The sequence below is a fragment of the Sus scrofa genome, chromosome 10, assembly GCF_000003025.6.
Source record: "Sus scrofa isolate TJ Tabasco breed Duroc chromosome 10, Sscrofa11.1, whole genome shotgun sequence".
Classification (NCBI taxonomy): Eukaryota; Metazoa; Chordata; class Mammalia; order Artiodactyla; family Suidae; genus Sus; species Sus scrofa.
Window position 1 is genome coordinate 39,362,432 of NC_010452.4, and position 26,261 is coordinate 39,388,692.

General features: G+C 38.4%; 1 protein-coding gene across 13 annotated transcripts in view; it reads right to left on the reverse strand.

Moving 5' to 3' along the window:
• The window catches only part of ARMC4 (armadillo repeat containing 4), a 186,674-nt gene that overhangs the window by 86,009 nt on the left and 74,404 nt on the right, over nt 1-26,261 (reverse strand). For all 13 annotated transcript variants that reach the window (XM_021064726.1, XM_021064716.1, XM_021064712.1 and 10 more), the window contains one exon: nt 5,551-5,665. In XM_021064726.1, the coding sequence (XP_020920385.1) occupies nt 5,551-5,665 (115 nt within the window). The remainder of the gene's footprint in view (nt 1-5,550; nt 5,666-26,261) is intronic.

Below are 26,261 nucleotides of genomic sequence, written 5' to 3' on the forward strand. Positions count from 1 at the left end.
CTTTCTAACACTGGCTCTTCCTCTTCACCCACACTGTCCCTCTGTTAGGTCAAAGTCACTTTCATCTGAATCACTGTAATTGCCTAATTAATCACCTGCCTGCCTGTGTCACTTCCTTGTCACAATTCTTCAGATGTTCAAGTTATCCAAATGAAAATGCATACAAAAGAAATTTATAAAGAAGTGAACAAGCAGAATTCTGCATGGATCCATGGCCCCTGGGAGGGGTTAGAAGGGAGCTGAAAAGAGTTCGAATAATGCCATTTGCAGCAACATGGATGCAACTAGAGATTCGCATACTAAGGGAAGTAAGTCAGAAAGAGAAAGACAAATACCATATGATAACACTTATATGTGGAATCTAATATATGGCACAAATGCACCTATTTACAGAAAAACAAACTCAAGGACATGGAGAACAGACTTGTGGTTGCCAAGGGGGTGAGGGAGAGAGTGAATGGACTGGGAGTTTGGGGTTAGTAGGTGCCAACTCTTTCATTTGGAGTGGATAAGCAATGAGATCCTGCTGTATAGCACAGGGAACTATATCTAATCACTTGTGATGGAACATGATGGAGAATAATGTGAGAAAAAGAATGTATAGATATGTTTAACTGGGTCACCTTGATTTACAGCAGACATGGACAGAACATTGTAAATCAACTATAATGAAAACATTTCTAAAATATTAAAAAAAGGCACTAAGTGCTAGAAGTGGAGGCAGTGGGGGGCATTCAGAAGTGGTGCCAATAGAGCTTTTTATGGAGGATCTAGACTAGGTCCTGAGGCTGAAACAGACAGGATGTGTTGTTGCTAAAGCCTGGGTGTGGTTCAGTGTAGGATGCTAGCCAAAAAGAAAGGATATTCCAGACCGAAATCCTGGGCAAGAATAATGATATGACATACTGGAATATATCTTAAATCCAGATAAAGAAGCAGATTTGGAGTTGAAGTCCATAAGAATAAAGGAAGCAATTGAAACATAATAACCACACTAAGTAGAGATGTTAACTGTACAAAATGGTATCTCATCCACGATAATGTTCGATTCTAGATTTAAATTCACAGTTTCAGTGATAACTGAGACTTAACCAGTATCTTTAACATCTTTCTCCAGGAAAAGTCAAGACTTTGAGTATATTTTGACCTAGTCACCTTTCGTACCTAATGCTCTCTCTGAATCATCTGGTAGTTTAGATTCAGATTTGTTACTGTGATAATAACATCTGCTTTTATTTTATTTTATGCCATTACTTATTTTGGCTTTGATTTCTACATTTTTTAATTAAAGTATAGTTGATTTACAGTGTTTTGTGAATTTCTGCTGTATAGCAAAGTGATCCAGTCATACTACACATACACACACACAAACACACACACACACACACACACACTTTTTCTCATATTACCTTCCATCATGTTCTATCCCAAAAGACCGGATATAGTTCTCTGTGCTATGCAGTAGGATATGCCATTACTTTAGAGAAATTCTTTTTTAGTAACTTGCTAAGATTTGAAAGCTCTATTATCAACACAAATTTATATTTAGCTATAAAACCTAATGATTTATTTGTTCATCACTATTTCTAGAACTCATGTTATTATCTTTCTCAGAATCTTTTGTTTTGCTGGAAAACATTCTAAAGTAATTTTTTCAGAAAAGACTCATGCGGGATAAGCTTCCTGAGTCCCAAAATTTCTAAAAGAACAATGTCTTTATTCTGTCCTTACTCTATACTCACTTAAATGCTAGTTTTGCAGGATATAGAACTCTAGGTAAAAAGCATTTTCTTTCTTTTTTTTTTTCTTTTTCTTTTTGCTTTTTAGGGTCACACTCACAGCATATGGAAGTCCCCAGGCTAGGGGTTGAATCAGAGCTATAGCTACCAGTCTACATCACAGCCACAGCAACACAGGATCCAAGCTGCATCTGCAACCTACACCACAGCTCACAGCAATGCCAGGTCCTTAACCCACTGAGCGAGGCCAGGGATGGAACCTGCATCCTCATGGATACAAGTCAGATTTGTTTCTACTGCACCACAACAGGAACCCCCAAAAGTAGATTCCTCAAAAGACAGTAAAGGCTTTGTCCTGTTTTCTTTTAGAATTTATTGTGAATGATGTTAAGTCTAATACTGGTGTGATTCTTGCTCTTATATAACTTTTCCCTTTCCTTTAATTTCTGGAAACCTCGAATTTGAATTTGTTGGGTAGGAATTGATACATTTGTTTTTCCTGTTTGGCACAAAGTAGATCTTTTCAATCCAGAGACTGAAATCCTTCTTCACCTCTTCAGCTTATAGAACCCTCCCCGCTTTCAACTGCCCTCTTTCTTTCTGTGTGTTTGCAAGTCCTACTTTCTTTTTACTTTACATTTTTAGTTATTTACCAGACTTCCTCTTCCAGGTTATTACTCAGTCATATCCCAGGACCACACATAACCCAGAATTTGTCGCTTTTAGTAAATTTATTGTTTTGCCAAATATATTTATTTCCAAAAGCCCTTTCTTTTCTTTTTAGGGCTGCACCTGCAGCATATGGAAGTTTCCCCGGCTAGAGTTTGAATTGTAGCTGCAGCTTCCAACCTACGCCACAGCCACAGCAACACTGGATCTGAGCTGCCTCTGCAACCTACACAGTAAGTAGCCTGTAGCAACAACAGTCCTTAACCCACTGAGCAAGGCCAGGGATCGAGCCTGCATCCTTATGGACACTCTGTTGGGTTCTTAATCCACAGAGCCTCAACTGGAACTCCTCCAAAAGCCCTTTGTTAATCTACAAATGTTTCTTTTTTAGGCTTTTTGGGCTGAGACGTTCTGGCCGGGTCATTCTGAGGATATTAATTTTAAAAATTTAATGTGATCTTCTGTTCTTTACCTGTTTCCCCTAAAGTTGGTTCTGCTTATTAATCTTAGCTTGTCTCTAATACCATTAGCCTTCCCTAAATACTTGGTGACCCTCAGTTGCTCATATTTATGAATGAGGGACTGGGCTGATTAGTTCAAGTAACTAATGGGGATATTCTTCAAGGACATGTAGCAATTCTTTCGCCAATAGCTTGTTTCTTGTTACCTAAATAATATTCTTTACACTTTGCATTTTAAAAATTTTGTACCTTATATAATAGGAATTATATTGTATATCTGCTTCTGAAACTTGTTTTTATTTTGCTCAGTATGTTTATGAGATGAATCAATATTGAAAAGCACACAGCTGAAATACATTCAATTTTTTGCTGCCACATTGCAATTTTGCATTACAATTTTACTATCATCTTACTGTCCATTTTCTTGTAGGGTGACATTTGAAGGATTTTGTTTGTTTGTTTGTTTGTTTATTTTTGGCTGCACCCATGGCATGCAGAAGTTCCCAGGCCCAGGATTGAACCCACCCCTCAGCAGTGACCTGAACCACTGCAATGACAATGTTGAATCCTTAACCCTGATAACTTTGACATTTGAGGTGTTTTTATTTTTCCCTTTTTTGTTGTTATAAAAAAATGGTTCCATCAGTTTATAATATCTCCTCTACTGTTAGTATATATCACAATTCACTTAAAAATTTTTTTATTAAACAATAGGTGATTTACAATGTTGTATCGATTTCTGCTATATAGCAGAGTGACCCAGTCATACATTATATATACATTCTGTTTTCTCATATTATCTTCCATCATGTTCTACCACAAGAGATTGGATATGGTTCCCTATGGTATACAATTGGACCTCATTGCTTATTTATTCTAAATGTAATACTTTGCATCTATTAACCCTAAACTCCCAGTCCATCCCACTCCCCCACTCCCCCCTAGCAACCACAAGGCTATTCTCCATGTCTATGAGTCTGTTTCTGTTTTGTAGATAGGTTCATTTGTGCCACATTTTAGATTCCACGTATAAGTGATATCATAGGGTATTTGTCTTTCTCTTTCTGACTTATTTCCCTTTGTATGAGAATCTCTAGTTGCATCCATGTTGTTGCAAATGGGGAAACCATAAGAAAAATCAAAAGACAACTGATAGAATGTGGGCTGAAGACCTAAATAGACATTTCTCCAAAGAAGACTTATGGCTGGCCAGCAGGCACATGAAAAAGCACTCAACATCACTAATTATTAGAGAAATGCAAATCAAAACTACGGTGAGGTACCAACTCACACCAGTTAGAATGGCTATAATTAATAAGTCTACAAATAACAAATGCTGGAGAGGGTGTGGAGAAAAGGGACTCCTCCTACACTGTTGGTAGGAATGTAAATTGGCACACCCATTATGTAAAACAGTATGGATGTTCCTCAGAAAACTGAATATAGAACTACCATGTTATCCAGCAATCCCACTTCTGGGTATATATCCAGACAAAACTACAATTCAAAAAGACACATGCAGGCTTATGTTCATAGCAGCACTATTCACAATAGCCAAGACCTGGAAACAACCTAAATGTCCATCAAAAGATGAATGGATTATGAAGACATGGTACATATACACAATAGAATACTACTCAGCCATAAAAAAGAACAATTCGCATTTTATAAAATATTACTTCCAATCACAAATATTTAGTAAGCTATCCAGAGGTGTGTTAAACTTATAGGAATTAAATGCTTTGAATAAAAATACTCACCAGGGAGAAATATCTCTAGCAACAAGGATCTTAAAGAGAAATCTCTGAACTCATCAAAAAAAATTTAAATGAAGATAACAGAAAAGAGATCTTCAAAGAAAATAATAAAATTTACCAATGAAGAGCTAAAAGACTTCAGAAACTTCCAGTTCAGTCTTTTTTTCATGCAAAAATTTTATATATAGGTTTTATATTCAGTCATTATTGACAGAGAAAAAAAAAGTGGGACACATGAAATTATGTGACATTTCCAAGGTAACAAAAAAATTAGTGATCGTTCCTTGTAGCACTTTAGGCTATAAATAAGATAGATATCATCTTGGGCTTCTGAAAGTAGCAATAATACAACAATTTTCTCTTTACCCAAGAGATAAGACAGTCAACCTTCCTTCACCCTAATTTACTTGGGGTGCTTGGTTCAACTGCACCAGCCAGGCACAACTTAGTAAGCACAGCCATCTTAGCCTAGCTTCACCTTACATTTAAAAATTGACAGAAAAAGGAGTTCCAGTTGTGGCACAGAGGTAACGAACCCAAATAGTATCCATGAGGATGTGGGTTCAATCCCTAGCCTCTCTCAGTGGGTTAAGTATCTGGTGTTGCCATGAGCTGTGGTGTAGGTCAGAGATGTGGCTCAGATCTAGCATTGCTGTGGCAGTGGTGTAGGCCAGCAGCTGCAGCTCCAATTTGAACTCTGGCCTGGGAACTTTCATATGCCACACATGAGGCCTTAAAAAAAAAAAAAAAAAAGACAGAGAATGGTATTGCTCAAAAAATTAGTTTAGTACAAACATTCAGCACTCTTTTCTCCCAGATAATTCTTACCAAAAAGAAGTGAAAAGCAGTTAATGACCAGGGGACGACATTATTCAGTATGGCCTTAGAGATTCTAGAATGGATTGATTTGCAATCTGTTCTTACCTTTGCATTCTGGATGCAGGGACAGAGAGCCCAGGCTGCACTGGCCTTCACATCAGCATGTGGGTTTTTTAGGAGGGACCACAACAAACGCACTCCGTCTAAGCGATCAATTATCCTATCGTGAAACCAAACACCACAAGGATAAACTGTAATTAGCATGTGAAAATCAAAATGTAAATGGCCCATCTATTCACACAATTCTAATCATTTTTTTCTCCTTTGGACATTCTGCTTAGGTGCTTTTTCAAAGCTGTAACAACAGCAGGGACACAACATGTTGCAGAATTGCCAGCTCTCTGAGGTCAGTTTTCAACCCCTGACATGGAAAGCAAGCTCCGTGACCATTACGATGCACGTAAACTTAAAATCAAGCCATGTAATTTTTTAAATTAGCTGTACACAGGCTGTTACTAAATGTAAGAATACTGGTTTCTTTCATATAGTGACATCTAAATACTTTCCAAAACAAATATTTATGCCTCAAAACGGTGCAGTTACCTTTTTTATTTGGTCTGTGTTAAATTGACTTACCGTACGGTATGACATATTTTGAACTCCTCCAGCCCTAATCTAGCCTTAGGAATTAAAATCATTGCACCACAGTGCATCCTTTGTCAGGCACGAATAACACGTAACTTGTTTTCCATGTGCTCCCTTCGGAGCAAGACTAACATTGCAGACTGTGTTATAATTACTTAAACACACTGTAATCAAAATATCTTCTTGACTAGCTGAAAAATGAATTATCATCAGAGTCATCTCTACACCATCTGTCTTCTGTTTATATATCAATCAGGCCAGGGCGTATAACCTCGCATTAAGGTCCATCGAGTACTTGCAGTTGAGAAAAAGGCCAAACAAAACTTAATATCCTTTACAAACATGGCTTTGTTCAGAAAGTGATGTTAAACTCAGAGCAGATGAAAAAAGATAAAGAACATCAAAATTCATTTGATTTTTAACCTCAAGGGGAGTGAAACACACGTAGTATTTAGCCACAGATAGGAGAAATATTGCTGGCTTAGATGGCCATTCAGTTTTTTTTTTTTTCCTGAAAACTGACATAAAAACTACATTTCTTGATTATCTGAGGTGAATTGGCCAGAAAAATATATTATTTCAAAGGTTCCAAATTAGATATAAGTTTTATATAACTTTATGAATCAATCGGTAATGCAAATAGCTTAGAGTAAGGGACAAACTGTTTCTTTAAAAGATCTTTCATAAGAAAAAAAGTACATTGAGAAAGTATTTTAACCCAAAGTTTAACTTAATGGCTTTCCAGACCTAAAGCTTCTATCAACATCCTGCTGACATGATACAAAGTTTTATTTCTCGATTTATAGACGCTATCAAGAAAGACACTGACTACTTCACAATGAATACTTGACACATTTAAAAAAGCTCACTGCTTTATATTTGCCACTGAAAACATAATGAATGATTCTCTATGTATTTTTCACATGCAAATTTCTCGAGAAACAATAGTGAGTGACAGTCTGTCCTACTCACAAATATAGCAGTAATATTTGCATCAGTAATATTTAGCTCTACAACCCTGGACATAACTTGTCATTAGAGTGGAAGCCATTTGGGTAGCACACGTTTTCAGTTAAAAAAGGGGCGGAGGATAATTCAATCCTGGACACCACCTCCCCCCCCCAGCAAAATTTCACAGTTAACAATAAAAATTCACCCTTTATTGTAAAACTAGATGTATTGCCCTTGCCCCTCACCCCAAACTCTAAGCAATTCATCAGCTGCTTAGTTACAACAGATGAGGCTTGTGACCCCATTACAGATGTCTTAAAGGAAAAGACACAGCACAGTACAGAGTGTCACCCTTCGATGAAGGCAACATATTTTTTTTTTTTTTTTTTGGTCTTTTGTCTTTTTAGGGCCACACTCGTGGCATATGGGAATTCCCAGGCGAAGGGTCAACTCAGAGCTGTAGCCACTGGCCTACACCACAGCCACAGCAACGCCAGATCCTTAACCCACTGAGGGAGGCCAGGGATCAAACCTCCATTCTCATGGATGCTAGTCAGATTCATTTGCACTGAGCTATGACAGGAACTCTGGAAACATTTTTGAAAAATTGCAAAGACAGCAACTGACAGTCGGGGGTAGCAAACTGCAGAGTTTCATTTGGTCCCTGCATCTCCTTCACCCTCTGTACGAGTCATACACCATGGGTTTTGCTTCTCAAGCACCCAAGGATCTTCCCCCCTGCCTGCACCTGAAGCCTGGTCATCTACTACCTCCTTCTAGTATTGCTACACTAGTTGTCTAACTTGGTTTTGCACCTTTAGATTCTCTCAGTTCCAACCCATCCTATAAATCCCTGTGAAATTAATCTTACGGAAGGGTTTTTTCGAGCTTCTGCTGTATCTCCTTGCGAGCAGGGCCCAGGGGATATTCACTCTGTTTATCACGCCACCTCGAACACTCACTCAATGCCTGGTGAACAGTTCACAACTGAAAGGTCACTCCCAGGAGGAAACGCCTTCAGTGGCTTCCCACTGCTGGCGTCGTATTAAAAGCCCAGTTCCCAAATTCAGTGTTTAACGTTTCCAATAAGCTGGTTTACGCCTCCCAATACCCTATGTTCAGGCATTTGCTCATAAAACTCGCTTGCCGTCTATGAAACACAAAGTGTTGAGCATACAGAAGTAACAGATACAGACAATTCTTGTTCCTTGGGGTCATTATGAAGTATTTTATACAGGTATGAAGTCATTGCAAACAGTGAATTTGTAAATATTGACTCATTGCTCCTGGAGGAATGTAAAATTTTGTTTCCAAGAGCCTTGGGTCAGAATATTTCTGTTAATTGATCAATATGTAGTCTTACCTGTGTTTCTATTTAAAGACCTTACTTAATATATCTTGTTGATTCATTAACGCTGAACCTGTAACCGAGCAGGGCCCTGTGGGGCTCCTGGGCACAAAAGCCTCTCTGTGTCCCCCATTCCTTGTTTTGAGGAAATGGGTCTCATTCGGCCTCCATGGTCTTCCCTGAGTTTTGAGGGGCAGGTCCAGACAGTTGCTGATCAGGGAGGGGAGGGGAATGCAGAGACCAGGGAGCAACAGCCACGAAGCAACAGTATAGCCTTGGGATAGGATCCTGGTTCCCTCTCAAGAGACACACATAATGACATAGGCATCTTATACACCTAAGAGAAAAGTTTATATTCCTTATGCTTCTTTTAGAAATGAATGCTTTAAAATTGAACAGTTTTATACCACTCAGCAATAAAGAAGAACGAAATAATGCCATTTGCAGCAACATGGATGGAACTAGAGACTCTCACACTGAGTGAAGTCAGTCAGAAAGAGAAAGACAAATTCCATATGATATCACTTATATCTGGAATCTAATATATGGCACAAACGAACCTTTCCACAGCAAAGAATATCATGGACTTGGAGAATAGACTTGTGGTTGCCAAGGGGGAGCAGGAGGGAGTGGGGTGGATTGGGGGCTTGGGATTACTAGATGTAAACTATTGCCTTTGGAATGGATTAGCAATGAGAGCCTGCTGTGTAGCACTGGGAACTATGTCTAGTCACTTATGATGGAGCCTGATAATGTGCGAAAATAGAATGTGTACCATGTATGTGTAACAGGATCACCATGCTGTACAGTAGAAAAACAAATGTATTGGGGAAACAACAATTAAAAAAATAAATAAAAATAAAATAAAATAAAATTGAACAGTTCATAGAGTCCTTCCTTGACCTCCTTGGCTTAATTGCACCCTGTGAGCTAAAGATTAGGCACCCTGAGCACAATTGCCTGCAGGTTAGATTATTAGCACATGATGTTTTTTTTCAGGAACTTTCCTAGTATGTTCCAATCTCTGATCAATATGTCCTTTTTGCAAGTGCTGTTATTTCTAGGCAATAACCCAAAAGACCACCATCATGATCATGTAGAGATCTCCTGACTCCAGCTTTGATGACTAAGATTCCCCCGAAGAAAGAAGAATGCATGTTTGTCCCAATCCTGATTCCTATCCGAAAACCTGTTTTTCTCCTTTTTGCTGTAAAACTCCCCACAATGCTTCCCAATGGAGGGCACAGTCTTTTAGGCATTAGCCTGCTGTGGCTTCCTTTGCCTGGCAAAGCAATAAAAGCTATCTTTTTCTCCTTCTCCCCAAACTCTGTCTCCAAGTTTCTACTTGGCACCTGGGGACTGAGGCTGAGTTTCAGCAACAAAACCCCCGGGGCAATCTAATACATGTTGTCCCTGTAAGGCACATCACAGCCTTCTTGCACTTTGGCACTGTGCTTAGGGGCCATTTTAAACAGCAAGATCACCAGTTCAAGGCTCTAAAATGCGAAAAACATGGCACTCCATAGACTGTGAAGATGAAAATGAAAGCAGAAACAAGAAGGCAGAGTGTGGGAGTTGCCCATGTGGTGCAACAGTTTCAGCAGAGTCTCTACAGCACCAGGACGCAGGTTAGATCCCTGGCCCAGCCAAATGCGTTAAAAGGATCCAGTGCTGCTGCAGCTGTGGTGTAGGTCACAATGCCTGCTCGGATCTGATCCCCTGGCCTGGCAATTCCATGTGCCACAGGGCAGCCAAAAAAGCACTATTCACAATAGTCATGCCACGGAAACAACCTAAATGTCCATTGACAGATGAATGGATTAAGAAGATGCGGTACATACATAGAGTGGAATGCTATTCAGCCATAACAAAGAACAAAATAATGCCATTTGCAGCAAACATGGATGGAACTAGAGATTCTCATACTAAGTCAGTCAGAAAGAGAAAGACAAATCCCATATGAGATCGCTTATAAGTGGAATCTAAAACATGGCACAGATGATCCTATTTACAAAACAGAAACAGATCGCAAACATGGAGAACAGACTTGTGGTTGCCAAGGGGGAGGAGAGAGGGAGTGGGATGGACGGGGCGTTTGGGGCTGGCGGATGCAAATTGTTACATTTGGAATGGATAAGCAACACGGTCCTCCTGTACAGCACAGGGAACTGTGTTTAATTGGGTCACTTTGCTGTACAACACAGATTGAAGAAATATCGTAAATCAACTATACTTTAATTTTTTTAAAAAAGAAGAAGGCAGAGCGTGGCCCTGTTCAATCTCAGCTGGAAACACATGCATCAGGCAACTCAAATTTGTCACGGCTCTGCACGTGTCCATGAATAACTGCAAAAGTGCTATAAGTATTCATTGGGAGGGGGTTACAAATACATTTTAGGAAGGATGTGAATACACATATGGATTCTGCAGATAATGAGGACTGTAATTCCCCTTAGGAAACTAGAGTCTAGTGAGGGTGATAAAGAGACCATTCTAGGAGGTCCCGTGGTGGCACAGTGGAAATGAATCCCACTAGGAACCATGAGGTTGTGGGTTCGATCCCTGGCCTTGCTCAGTGGGTTAAGGATCCGGTGTTGCTGTGAGCTGTGGTGTAGGTCACAGACAAGGCTTGGATCCTGCATTGCTGTGGGTCTGGTGTAGGTAGGTAGCTATAGCTCTGATTGGAGCCCTGGCCTGGGAACCTCCATATGCGGCAGGTGCAGCCCTGAAAAGCAAAAAAAAAAAAAAAAAAAAAAAAGGGAAGAGAGAGAGAGAGAAACCACTCTAATCTAGTCTGGTACATCTATAATAGATGCAGACCTGGGGTCCCATGTGAACATGGAAGGGAGACACTAGGTAGTTCACAATCCACAGAAATTCTCCCAGCTCTAAGCCTGTGCCCATGCCATCTGCATCTTTCGCTGTAACAATCCATCTTTGTTCCATTTTTCCTTTTTTATGGCTGCACCTGTGGCATATAGAAGTTCCCAGGCTAGGGGGTCAAATCAGAGCTGCAGCTGAGGCCTTTACCACGGCCCCGGCAACACCCGATCTGAGCCACATCTGCGACCTACACTGCAGCTTTCGGCAATGCCAGACCCTTAATCCACTGGGCAAGGCCAGGGATTGAACCCGAGACCTCACAGAGACAACGTCAGGGCCTTAAGCCCTAAGCCACAAAAAGAACTCCAACAATTCATCCTTTAAGGTCTCTCACGAAACCTCTCCCAAACCCTCTGGTTTCTTGAGTTTTGGGGCCCTTGTTTTTGGCACTCACAACACATGGCTTTGGCTTAAAGGCAAGTGTATATGGTTCTTACCTCCCTGGGGATTGTGTAATCTCCTTGACAGCAGAACAATCCCCCCTGCCCCCCCCCCCAACCAGGTTCAGGGCACGCTCTACAGCCAACCAATACTGCTTAAAAGGACCTGAAACAAGATAGCCTTTGCTTTCTCCTTTCTCGACGAACCAAAATCTTCCCCAAGACGAAAATATTCATTTTAACACCTTACTTGGAAAGTACATATTCGAATCCCAAATCTAATCAATTATTTTTTTATCTGAAGTTGCCTTTAAGTTGAAAGTGCATTTTCATAGATCTTCTTTAAACTTTACTGCTTTTTGGATATACAATGATGGGCTTATAGGTGGTATTAATTATCCCCCGGTCCATTGTCAGCAGGTCCAGCTCCTTTTGTATAGCTTTTGTTTTTGTTTTGCTTTTCTGGCTGCACCTGTGGCATATGGAAGTTTCTAGGCTAGGGGTTCAATCGGAGCTGCAGCTGCCAGCTTACACCACAGCCTCAGCAACTTGGGATCCGAGCCGCATCTGCAACCTACACCACAGCTCCCGGCAATGCCAGATCCTAAACCCAATGAGTGAGGCCAGGGATCGAACCCATGTCCTCGTGGATACTAGTCAGGCTTGTTTCCACTAAGCCACGAAGGCAACTCCTGCACAGTTCTTTAATTTGATCAGAATCTCCTTCTGAATTCATTCCTGGCAGTACATTAATTTCTCCTGTTTTTATCATCAATCAATGATACCAATTGTTTTAATTAATTTAATTCTTTGACATGATAAAAATAGAACTGAATTGTATGTTTCCAAATCCTCAACTTTATCACATAAATCAAACTGGGCAACTGACAAAATGACAGTTCTTGAAAGATGAAGACATAATTATATGCCGGCTACTAAAAAACCCAAACAAATCAGGAAAGACACAGCTGCTAGTTATGGTTCTCAGTTTCTTCTGTTGTATTAACTCTTGCCAGGATTCTTAAGAAGTCTGGCTGGCGTGCCTGCCCATCGAGGCCACATATATGAACACATGTAGACAGTTTGCACCCGTATAGCCGGCACAGCTGAGGCTGCAGAGTTTCTGGCAATACCAATACATTTACTTTGAAAACATAATTTTGCATCGGTTCTAAGTTTCACAATATTTGCTGAAAATTACGCTGATAAATAGGACTGTCTGATAATGGCTCAACCTAAATGCGGTTCCCTTAAAAGAACATGATGCTCTTAAGCCACATTATAAGATGCAACTGAAATCTACAGGTTTTCAAACTGAGCTAGCAATGCCTTAAAAATGGAAACATAAATGGATGTCAGAATTAATGATCTCTTGTGAAAAACTAATTCAAAAATGATTTACCTTTTTTTTTTTTTTTGTCTTTTGTCTTTTTAGGCTGCACCCACGGCTTATGAAAGTCCCAGGCTAGGGGTCGAATGGAAGCTGCAGCGGCCAGCCTACACCACAGCCACAGCAACTCGGGATCCGAGCCATGTCTGCGACCTACACCATAGCTCACGGCAACACTGGATCCTCAACCCACTGAGTGAAGCCAGGGAGCGAACCCACCTCCTCATGGATCCTAGTCAGGTTTGTTAACTACTAAGCCATGACAGGAACTCCAATAATTTTGCTTTTTTATGAAAACACTCAAAGTTCTTATGATTCTATCTCTATGTATTCCTTTAAAGAGGTTACAAGAGACCAACTTGGGAGAAAAGATGTGAATGTAGCAGCCCCTGGAAAGGTAGGTCAGGTGTCCCCAGAATTCCTTGACCTTGGAAAAGTAGGAGAATCTATCCTTTTATGGTTGTGTAAGCAAGATGATTTTTAAAAAGCTCTTGAAGCTTTTTCTCAGAAAAACCATTCATTTATACAGTAAATATTGAGAGTACCTATAGTGGACCCAGCAATTTTTAAGGCAAATGAATGGACATAAGGATTCCAATTCTGGAAGCCATCAAAAATTTAAATGGGGGAGTTCCCATTGTGGCTCAGGGGTAACGAGCCTGACTAGTATCCATGAGGATGCAGGTTCAATCCTTGGCCTTGTTCAGTGGGTTAAGGGTCTGGCATTGCCATTAGCTGTGGTGTAAGTCACAGATAAGTCTCGGATCTGGAGTGGCTGTGGCTGTGGTCCAGGCCTACAGCTGTAGCTATGATTTGACCCTTAACCTGGGAACTTCCATATGCCACACGTGTGGCCCTATAAAGCAAATAATAATTAGTATTATTGTTGTTAATGGAAGTCACTTAAAAATTAGCAGTATTTACAACAGCAGGGGTCGGCTGGTCGCAAGACTACAGAAACACCATGCCCTGTGTTTCTATTTTTTCGTCTAATTTCAACCCAATACTAAAAAAACAGAGAACTACTTCAGTTGATCATAGAGTCAACATGATTTGGTTTCCTACTGGATTCCTTTTTCACTTACATATTATCATGAGCATTACTCATCAGTCAATTTTTGAAAGTTCCAAATTTCCTCCTACAAGAGATTTTTAAAAAGTGATACGCCAATACATTCGCATGCAGAAAATTGAAGTAAAAACCAAAGTTACAAAGGAGGGAATATTTTTTTCAAAAATCATGCAAGTTCCCCAACCCCATAGTCTCTGTGATCATCTATATAAAGAATTTTCTAGTCTCTAAGCAAATATGTGCGCACACTCAAAACATAATGGGATTGTTTATAATCTGCCTTTTAAATTCAGGACATAGGACGTAGCTTTCTCTGCATCAACAAATGCAACGAACATGAATTTATATCAGTCATTCAAAGGGCTAGGAAGTATTGCTGTATTATCACACTAAAACATATTTAACTAATCTTTTACTGATAGATATTAGATTCTTGCTAATTTCACATGATAATGGAATAAAAATCAATAACATTGCAGAAGCCATCCTTCCATCTTTGCGCAATGCACTGATTATCTTCTAGGGACAAATACTGAAAAATGGAATACTAGGTAAGGATTTTATGTATCTAATACATATCCACGGATTTTTCCATAAACGTTATGGCAATTTGATTCCCATAAACAGACCATGAGAACACCAGTCACCAGCATCAGCTACTGTATTAATTTTGTCATTCAATTAAATGCAAAAAACTCTTTTGGTTGCCCTGAGGTATATGGAATTCTCAGACCAGAGGTCAGATACAAGTCACAGCTGTGGCAACATTGGATCCTTAACCCACTGTGTGGGGCTGGGTGCTGAACCTGCGTTTTAGTGCTCCAGAGACACTGCCCATCCCTGCTGCACCACAGCAGGAATGCCACAAAAAAACTTTTTGATCTCTTTCTTTTCTTTTTTTTTTTTTTTGTCTTTTGTCTTTTTAGGGTCGCACCCGTGGCATATGGGGGTTCCCAGGCTAGGGGTCCAATCGGAGCTACAGCAGCCGGCCTACACCACAGCCACAGCACCTCTGGAGCCAAGTGATATCTTCAACCTACACCACAGCTCACAGCAATGCTGGATCCTCAACCCACTGAGCGAGGCCAGGGATCAAACCCGCCACCTCATGGTTACTACACAGGTTCGTTAACCACTGAGCCACGACAGGAACTCCTGATCTCATTCTTTATTCTCCCTTTTCACTATGGAAAAATTCCAACATATTTAAGACTTTTAAAAAAATAATAAATAAATGAATAAATAAACACCAATGGAAACAACCTTCAAAATTGGAAATATTTGTGTCATCTATCAATGTAAGTGTGTGTTCATCTTTTCCCTAAACTATTTGCAAGTTAGAAATATCATAAAAATTTACAACTAGAAGTTCCTGTTGTTTCTCAGTGGAAACAAACCTGACTAGTATCCATTAGGACGTAGGTTCCATCCCTGGCCTCACTCAGTAGGTTAAGGATCCGGCGTTGCCATGAGCTGTGGTACAGGCAGCAGACACGGCTGGGATCTGGCATTGCTGTGGCTGTGGTGTAGGCCAGCAGCTGTAATTTTGATTGAACCCCTAGCCTGGAAAACTCCATATGCCATGGGTGCAACCCTAAAAAGACCCCCCCAAAAATTTACAATGAAAACTTTCATATTTTAAAAATAAGTGCAATATTTTACATTACCATTAAACCATTATTACATTTGAGAAAGTTAAAAGTAACACCCTAACATAATCAAATATTCAGTTCAGATTCAAATATTCCCAATTCTTCTCAAAAGCTCCTTTAGAGCTTTTTAAAAAACAAACAAAAACCTGGCTTCAAACACAGATCATGTGCTGTGTCTGCGTTGTATCTTTTTGGGCTCTTTCAATCTAGAACATGTTTATGGCCTTGACTCTGTTAGGAGATCAAGACTGCTGTAGAAAGTCCCACAACTGGAGTTTGTCCATTTGACTTCCCTCCACTCTCTGTGCAGATCTTTCTCAACATAGGAGGCAGCTATGTCCTAATAAACCCATCATTAAGTTGAAAATACTTTGTGTTTTATTGGGTGTGTGGGTGTTTTTTTTTTTTTTTTTTTTTTTGCTTTTTAGGGCTGCATCTATGGACTAGGTAAGTTCCCAGGCTAGCGGTCAAATTGGAGCTGCAAAAATACTTTTAATAACCTAATCTACCAAACATTGTAGCTTAGCCCAGCCTACCTTAAACATGCTCAGAACATTTACATTAGCCAGTAGTTGGGCAGAATCATCTAACCCAATGGTTATTTTATAATAAGGTGTTGATCATCTCATGTAATGTATTGAATGCTGTTCTGAGAGGGAAAACCAGAATGACTGATGGGTAGAGAATGGTTGTAAGTGTCTGAGCTGTTTATCCTCCTGAGCACATGGCTGACCCATGCATCACAGAAGACTGGATGGCACATCCTACCAATTAAAGAAAAACCCAATAAATGGAGATATACACCATGTTAGTGATTGGCAATCTCAATATTAAGATCTCTATTCTTCCTAAATTGACCTATAAATTCCTAACCACATTTATGAAAATCCCATAAAGCTTTAAAAAAGATTCAGATGGAGTTCCCATTGTAGCTCAGTGAGTGAAGAACCTGACATAGTGTCCATGAGGATGCAGATTTGATCCCCTGGCCTCGCTCAGAGGGTTAAGGGTCTGGCATTGCCATGAGCTGTGGAGTAGGTCACAGACATGGCTCAGATCTTGCACTGCTGTGGCTGTGGTGTAGGTGGGCAGCTAGAGCTCCAATGCAACCCCTAGCCTGGGAACCTCCATGTGTTGCAGGTGCAGCCCTAAAAAAAAATAATAATAAAGACCAAAAAATTTTTTTAAATAAAATGGACAAAAGACTGGAATAGACAACAAAATAATAGATATACACATGAGATAAGCACATGAAAGTTACTCAACATCATTAGCTATCAGGGAAATGCAAATGAAATCTACAAGGACACACCATTTTATCCTATTAGAAGGGCTAATTTTTTTTTAAAGAGCAACAGTAAATGGCAGCACTGATAGGAATATAAAATTATACAACCTCTTTTGTGTACTATTGGGATGTTTCTAATAAAGTTAAACTTCTACCATATGACTCAGACATTATACTCCCAGAATAGGGAAAATTAATCTATAGTGATGGAAATCAGAAAAGTGGCCGTTTAAGGTAAAGTGAGAAAATAGCAAGAGTACACTTTCTTGGGTGAAGGACATGTTTTATATCTCATCTTGGCTGGTGGTTATATGAGTGTATGCAGTTGTTAAAATGCATCAAACTGAGCAATTGTCAAAATAACCTAGAGTTTTGGACCGAAAACATGTCAGACAAAAACAAACACATACTATATGTTTCCCTTTGTTTCCAAATAGAAATTATACTAAACCATACTGTAGAGGGAGGCATTCTCAAGTACAAAGTGATGAAAACAAAGTGAGATACAAATTACTGTAACAGGCAAGAGAGGGACTTCCTCCAGACTGAAGAGAGGAGGGCACGGGGTGGGCTGGGGTAGGGACGGGCAGCTTGGGAGTTTTTAGGGTGATGATGATACCCTATTCCTTGGCTAGGACGGCAGCCACATGAGTCTTCCCTTTTCAATAATGTACAATATGTACATTTATATTATGCACATTCCTTTATGTACATTGTATTTTACAAATCAAAAGTTTTAAAAATATGTTTTACAGATGAGTGGATTAAGAAGAAGTGGTATATATCACAATGGAATACTACTCAGCCATAAAAAAGAACAAAATAATGCCATTTGCAGCAACATGGATGCAACTGGAGATTCTCATACTAAGGGAAGTAACTCAGAAAGAGAAAGACAAATACCATATTATAGCACTAATATGTGGCATCTAATATACAGCACAAATGAACCTTTCTGCAGAAAAGAAATAAGCACATGGACTTGGATTTGTTTTTCAAGGGGGAGGTGGAAGGAGTGGGATGGACAGAGAGTTTGGGGTTAGTAGACACAAACTATTGCATTTGGAGTGGATAAGAAATGAGATCCTGCTGTATATAGCACAGGTAACTATATCTAGCCACTTGTGATGGAACATGATGGAGCATAATATGAGGAAAAGAACGTATATATACGTATAACTGGGTCACTTTGCTGTACAGCAGAAATTAACACAACATCGTAAATCAATTATAATGAAAAAAATTTTAAAAAAATATGTTTTAACTCCATTGTGAACACACACACACTCATTCTCCCTCTCTTTCTCTGTCTCTCATGGAACAGCTAATTTATTCAGCTATTGAACAAAGCACCCATCACAACTGGATAAAATATATATTATGGGTAAATAAAATCCACACAGTCCTCAAATTAAACATCCCCAGAGCTTGTTTTAAAATGAGAAAACTAAGATTCAGAAGATTAAATGATTCACACAATTACTTTTCATTTGGCATTTTGGTATCTCAGTTAAATCCATTTGCTTTTTATCTTTTTTTTTTTTTTTTTTTTTTGCTATTTCTTGGGCCGCTCCCGCGGCATATGGAGGTTCCCAGGCTAGGGGTCGAATCGGAGCTGTAGCCACCTGCCTACGCCAGAGCCACAGCAACGCGGGATCCGAGCTGTGTCTGCAACCTACACCACAGCTCACAGCAACGCCGGATCCTTAACCCACTGAGCAAGGGCAGGGACCGAACCCGCAACCTCATGGTTCCTAGTCAGATTCGTTAACCACTGCGCCACGACGGGAACTCCCCCATTTGCTTTTTAAAGTATGTGAATGAAAAATAAATAACAAAAAATGTAAAAGGAAGGAAAAAATGTTCTTATGGATACAAACATGTAAAACATATATTCTATTTTATATCTTGTATAATCCCTAAAAGGTCACAAAGACTGGTTTTGTGGTAAATGAAATTTCTGGGCAGCCACAGAGAGATTAAATCTCTTCTGTACGCAAACAAGCATCGCTTTACTTTTTTCCCCCTTTTTAAAAAGAACAAATAAACCCAATGTAAAAAAAAACTATGTAAATGCAACATAATTATGTTTAAACCACAGAAGACAGGAAATTTAGAGTTACAGATTCCATGGTAGGTTTTAATTCTATCCTTCTGTGTATGTTTTATAAGAGTCTTTCATTACATGATCACATAACACTAGACCATGTAACAATCAGTTCAGCAAATGTTTGCTTTACAATGTGTGGAAGGAAAATATTTTATAGGGTAAATTATAGGAAATTAGTATATTATTTAGGTAAATGGTTAGGTAAAACTCCTTAGAATCTTAGGCATTTTCAGATTAATAGAAACATTTTTCCTTGATTATCTTCTAAAGAACATGAAATTTAACTCTTTTATAGGCAGGTACTTATATATGAAAGCTGACCTTTAGGTTTAAGCTTATTCTAAAGTAATGAAAAACTTAGGACATTAGAATTTTAGCATGTTTTGAATCATGTATGCCAGGCATTTTGTATAAAAAAAATAGTAGATCCTGAAGTAAGTCATTAAGATCAATGAGTTCATAGTAGGTCCAAAAAACAGCCCTTATTATAACTATTGGCATTTGCTAGGGTTCCTGACAACTCATATATCTGAAAAAAAATTTTATCCTGATTTTTCTGTATTAACTATATTTCAGGTTAACCAAATGGTTAGCAATCAACTCTAAGATAAATGTAGTGAAAGTATCAGATTATAAGGATAAAGAAAAAAATTCTCAAGGACTCCAAGCATAAAGATTAAATAACTCACAAAGAAAAGAGAATTAGAATAACATCAGAATTTTTCAAAAAAGGTATGAAATAAGCTAACAATGGAGTGGAATACTTTTTAATTCAAGAAAGAAAGTGAGAACCAAGGATTTTATATCTAGCAAAGCTGTGCTCTGAGTATTTATAAGAAAATAGCTTCCCTAGATATACACATGTGTTTCTGTCCAGCAAAAGAAGCAACAAAATGGAAAGGCAATCTATGGAATGGCAGAAAATATTTGGAAGCCACACGTTTGCTAAGAAGTTAATATTCAAAATACATAAGGAATCCATACAACTCAACGACAACCACCCCTCCCAATAACATTTAAAAATGGTCCAAGGAACTGAACAGACATTTCTCCAAAGAAGACATGCAAATGACCAACAAGTATATGAAAAACTGCTCAATAGTATGCATCATCAGGGAAATGCAAATCAAATAACAGTGAGATATTGTCCCATTCCTCATTGGAGTGGCTATTATCAAAAAGGCAACAGATTAAAAAGGGCAAGAATGTGGAGAAAGTTGAACCCTCGCTGTTGGTAAAAATGTACATTAGTATGGTTACTATGGAAAACAGTATGGAGGTTGTTCAAAAAATTAAAAACAGAACTGTCATATGATCTAACACTCCTGCTTACTGGTGCATATCCAAAGGATTTGAATTTAGTAGCTAGAAAAGATATCTGTGCCTTTATGATTTTTACAGAATTATTTACAATAACCAAGATGTGGAAACAATCTAAGTGTCCACTGATAGAGAATGGATAAAGACATTATATTATGGCTTAATAGTATTTCAAATATAATAATGTATATATTTATACATTATTCATGTATAAATATATATATGATGAAATATTATTAAGCCCTAAGACAGAAAGAAATCCTGCCATTTGCAGCAACATGGACGAACCTAAAAGACATGCTAAATGAAATAAGCCAGACACAGAAAGAATGAACGAAATCACTTAGATGTAGAATTTAAAAAAGCTGAACGTAGAGAAACAGAGATTAGAGTGGAGAAGGGGTTAGCAGGTGGAGGAAGTAGGGAAATGTTGGTCAAAGGGTACAAAGTTTCAGTTATAAGACGACTAAATTTTATTTTATTTTATTATTTTTTTAAAATTTTTATTTCTTTTTGCTTTTTAGAGCCACAGGTGCAGTATGGACGTTCCCAAGCTAGGGGTTGAATCAGCGCTGCAGCTGCCAGCCTACAAGACAGCCACAGCAACACGAGATCCAAGCCACATCTGCAACCTACACCACAGCTCATGGTGATACTGAATCCTTAATCCATTGAACAAGGCCAGTGTTTGAACCAGTATCCTCCTGGATACTAGTCGGGTTTGTTACCACTGAGGCACAACAGGAACTTCCAAGATGACTATATTTAAGAGCTCTAATGCACAGCATGGTAACTATATTAATAATAATGTGTGCTTAAAAATTGCTAAGGGGAGTTCCTGTCTGTGGCTCAGTGGTTAACGAATCCGACTAGGAACCATGAAGTTGCGGGTTTGATCCCTGGCCTTGCTCAGTGGGTTAAGGATCCGGTGTTGCCGTGAGCTGTGGTGTAGGTCACAGATGCAGCTCAGATCCCATATTGCTGTGGCTCTGGTGTAGGCCGGCGGCTACAGCTCCAATTCGACCCCTAGTCTGGGAACCTCCATATGCCGCGGGAGCGGCCCAAGAAATGGTGAAAAGACAAATAAACAAAAAAAAATTGCTAAGAGATTGATTTTAAGGGCTATCACCATACACCAAAAGTAACTTTGTGAAGTGAGGTTAACTAGCTTGGTTGTGGTAATCATTACCTTAGGTATACCTAGAACATCGTATACCTTAAATATACATAATTTTAAAATGTATCTATTATAACTACGAAGCTGAAAAAAAGAAAAGTACTTTAAACATATAAAAACTTAAGGAATTTTGGACCTATGAGCCCTTTTTGAATAATCTACTATAGAGGCTGAAAAAAAGGTAGAATGATAATGTTCAAATGTTTTATGTTATGACACAGTAGAAATAATGAACTTTAAAATGGAGAGGACAAGGCATAAGGAAAGAAAAAATAAAATAAAATACACCCATTGATTACTATATGGACAAAAGGTAGGAGTTAAAAGATACCAGTAAAAACTGATAAACTAAATAGCAAATAACTACATAACAGAAAGGAGGAAGAGGGTATTAGAAAAAAATGTATAGGTACGAAGATAATGACTAGAATGAGATAAAAACGCAGACTTTTCTAACTAAAGAAAAAATATTAAAGAGCAAGAGTACAAATCTTACAGAGAACATCAAATATAACAGAATATGAATAATTAGAAAATATTATGACATTGTTGAGACCAAACATATCAAGTTATAGCAATGAGTATGAATGGGTTTAACTAACTTATTAAAAATATTTTTAACTTGGCTTACAAAGCAAGATCCATCTATACACTGCATTAAAGGGCACCTCAAAGAAAGTGGTTCAAGAAAGACTGAAAATAAAGGGCAGACCAAGACATTACAGGAAAATGGAAAAAAATATGAAAGTAGGGGTAAAGCTCCCTATATCAAAGTAGAAATCAAGCCATAACTCATTAAACATGACAAAAAAGAGCTCTTGGAATATTAAAACCCATAATTCACAGTGATTAGAAACATTTATACACCCAATAATACAGTGCCTGCCTTTAAGAAGCAAAAACTACATGGGCTAGAAGAAGCCATAGGTAGAATGAAGCACACTAATAATTTCAATACATCATTTTCAGTACGAGACAGATCAAGTGCATAAAAAATAGTAAGTAGAGGGCTTACATAACATGATATAGTAGATTTTAAGAATATACATCAAACTCTACACTCTATTAAAAAGGAATACATCTTTATCCCAAATAGCTATGGATGCTTTGCAAAAATTCATCTTATATTAGGTCATAAAAAAACACCAGTAAGTTCCATAAAAAGTAGAAATAAAACACTCTCACCAAACTGCAACATAACAAGAAATATCTACAAAAATAAACAAACAAAAAAAGGTTCTTCCTTGTGGAATTTTAAAAAATTCTATTAAACAACACGATCTAGAGAAAATACAAACTGAAATTAACTTCTTAAAAATAATGATAATGAAATCACTGTATATCAGACTCTACAAGGGACATTTAAAGCAGTGTCAAAGGAAAACTCATAGCACAAACTACCTTTATTAGTTAAAAAATAATAAATACAAATGAAATATTCTCTTAGTTCAAAAAAAATTAGGAAAACATTTACAAAATAAGCCAAAGAAGGCAACAAAAGATAAAAGAAATTTATGAGGTAGAGAATAAAAGAACAGTGTATCTAATGAACAGAATTTTTTCAGAAAAAAATTGAGAGAAACCATACTAGCTAACTTGATCAGAGGAAAAACAGGAGAAAGCTCACATATACAAAAGTAAAATAAGTGAAAAGTAGCCATTGAAAAAAAGACAAAATTTGAAAATCACAAGAAATTTACAGGCCATTATTTAAATAAATTTGATAATCTAAATGAAATTGATCATTTTATAAGGAAACACTGATTGCCAAAATTGACCCCATTAGAATATAAAGCATAAATAGACCATATTTCATAGAAGAACTAAAGAGAACCAAGAAAGAACTAAGAAAGTTCACGCGTGTGCACATGTGTGCACACGCACACACAAACACACACACACAGCAGGCCCCGGAGATTGCGCAGTATTCTTCTACCAAACTGTAAAAGCCTCAGTGGTCCCATTGCTCAATAAATGTTCCAGAGCATTGACATGATAGAAATTTCCTAATTCCTTTTGTGAAGGAGGCATAACATTGATAACTAAATTTGATAAAGATAGTTGGAAAAGAAACTACAGATCAATATAATTCAAGGATATCAAAAATACTAAAGAAGATATTAGCAAACAGATTACTACATTACATTAAGAACAGCATGACCAAGAGAAACTTATTCCCAGAATGCAAGGTTGGTTCAATGCTTGGAAACCCATAATGTTATTCGCCATATTGACAGATAGACGGGAAAAAATCATAAGAGCATATGGAGCATAATCTCCATAAATGCTTTAAAAGGCATCTGACAAAATTCAATACATTTTTTTTTTTTTTTGTCTTTTTGCCTTTTTCTTTTTTTTCTTTTTGGTCTTTTCTTGTTGTTGTTGTTGCTATCTCTTGGGCCGCTTCCGCGGCATATGGAGGTTCCCAGGCTAGGGGTTGAATCGGAGCTGTAGCCACCGGCCTACGCCAGAGCCACAGCAACGCAGGATCCGAGCCGCGTCTGCAACCTACACCACAGCTCACGGCAACGCCGGATCGTTAACCCACTGAGCAAGGGCAGGGACTGAACCCGCGACCTCATGGTTCCTAGTCGGATTCGTTAACCACTGCGCCACGACAGGAACTCCCTCAATACATATTTTTGATTTTAAAAAACATTCTTGAAAAATAAAATTTGGAGTTTTTTTTTTTTTCTTCTTTTGTCTTTTGTCTTTTTAGGGCTTCACCCACAGCATATGGAGGTTCCCAGGCTAGGGGTCGAATGGAAGCTGCCACTGCCGGCCCACACCACAGACACAGCAACACCAGATCTGTGCTGCATCTGTGACCTGCACCACAGCTCATGACAACGCCAGCTCCTTAACCCACTGACCAAGGCCAGGGATCAAACCTGCAACCTCATGGTTCCTAGTCAGATTCATTTCCACTGAGCCACAGTGGGAACTCCCGAGAGATTTTCAAAAATATGATAAAATACATGTAACTTAGTCCTCAAGACATTATTTTACTCAACAGAAAAAAACCTAGAGGCATTTCCATTAAAATCAGGAAGAAGGCAAAGAAGCCTACTATCTCCATTATGACTCAACATTACAGCAGGGAATGTGGCTAATGAAATTAGACAGGAGAAATCAATTTAAAGAACAAGAATTTATAAAGAAGAAATAAAACTTTCTTGGGAATATCCTAGAGCAGAGTTCAGTGAATTTTTTTCCAGTCAGCTAGTTAGTGTGTTAGTCTTTGTGGGTTATTTGGTCTCTGTTGCCACTACTCAACTCTGCCATTGTACCAAAACAGCCACCAAAGACAATATATAAGTGAATGAGTATGAATATGTGCCAATAAAACCTTTTTTACAAAAACAAGCTTTGGCCCATGTGCTGTATTGTGTCAACAGCTGTGCTAGAGAAGCAACAATAAAATAAACTCAAACAAGAGAATTCCATTAGGAAGCAGCATGTAGAATGAATGCACAACACTCATCAGTGTTTACAGAGACAGTCAACTAAAGAATAAAACAGCAGGAATGACATTTATACCATCAACGAGGAAGGTTAAATACTTAGGAGTAAATGGAAAAAAATGCACAAAATCCAATACAACACTCTTCAAATTAAGAAACCCAGACTGGAACAAATGAAAAGCGTCTATCATTTCACTATGGTTATGTAGGATGTTAAGGGAAGCTGGAGGAAAGGTATATGGGAACTCTTTGTACCCTGCACTCTATATCTTTGCAACTTTCCTGAAGTCTAATGTTATTTCAAAATAAAAGATAAAAAAAAATTTTTTGAAAGACATTTCCACCATGACAGTTAAGAATCCACCTGCAGCAGCTTGGGGCGCTGTAGAAGTGCAGGGTTGCATCCCCAGCCTGGCTCAGTGGGTTAAGGATCCAGCATTGCTAAACAGCTGTGGTGAACATCACAGCTGCAGTGTGGATTCAGTCCCTGACCTGGGAACTTCCATATGCCATGGGTGAAGCCACAAAAATAATAAAATAAAATAAAATAAAAACGAGGGAGTTCCCGTTGTGGTGCAGCAGAAACGAATCCAACTATTATCCATGAGGATGCAGGCATCATAAGTGGGTTGGGGATATGGTGTTGCCATGGTAGATCGCAGACGTGGTATGGATCCCATGTTGCTGTGGCTGTGGTGTAGGCCAGCAGCTGCAGCTCTGATTCAACCCCTAGCCTGGGGACTTCCACATGCCCCAAGTGTGGCCCTAAAAAGCAAACAATAAAATGAAAATAAAAATAAATTAAAAAGAAAGTAAAGATCCTGAGGTGTGGAAAAGAAATTTTACATATTTGTTTTTAGCATCAATACTTTTTAGTTGTTTGAAATTTCTAATAATTTATTTTATTAGAAAGTTACATTCCCTAAAACATATATATATATATATTTTTTTTTTTTTGCAATGGTGGTGTCATTTTATATACTTGGAGGCCAAATAACCTCCAGATGAATTTTCTACATATCAAACAGACATTAAAAGTCAACAGGAAAAGGAAACTCAGCATGAATAAATTAACTTTTTCATGACCTAATGTGGCAAGATACCTGTCACTCCAATGTTAGGTTCTCAGAAAGGTC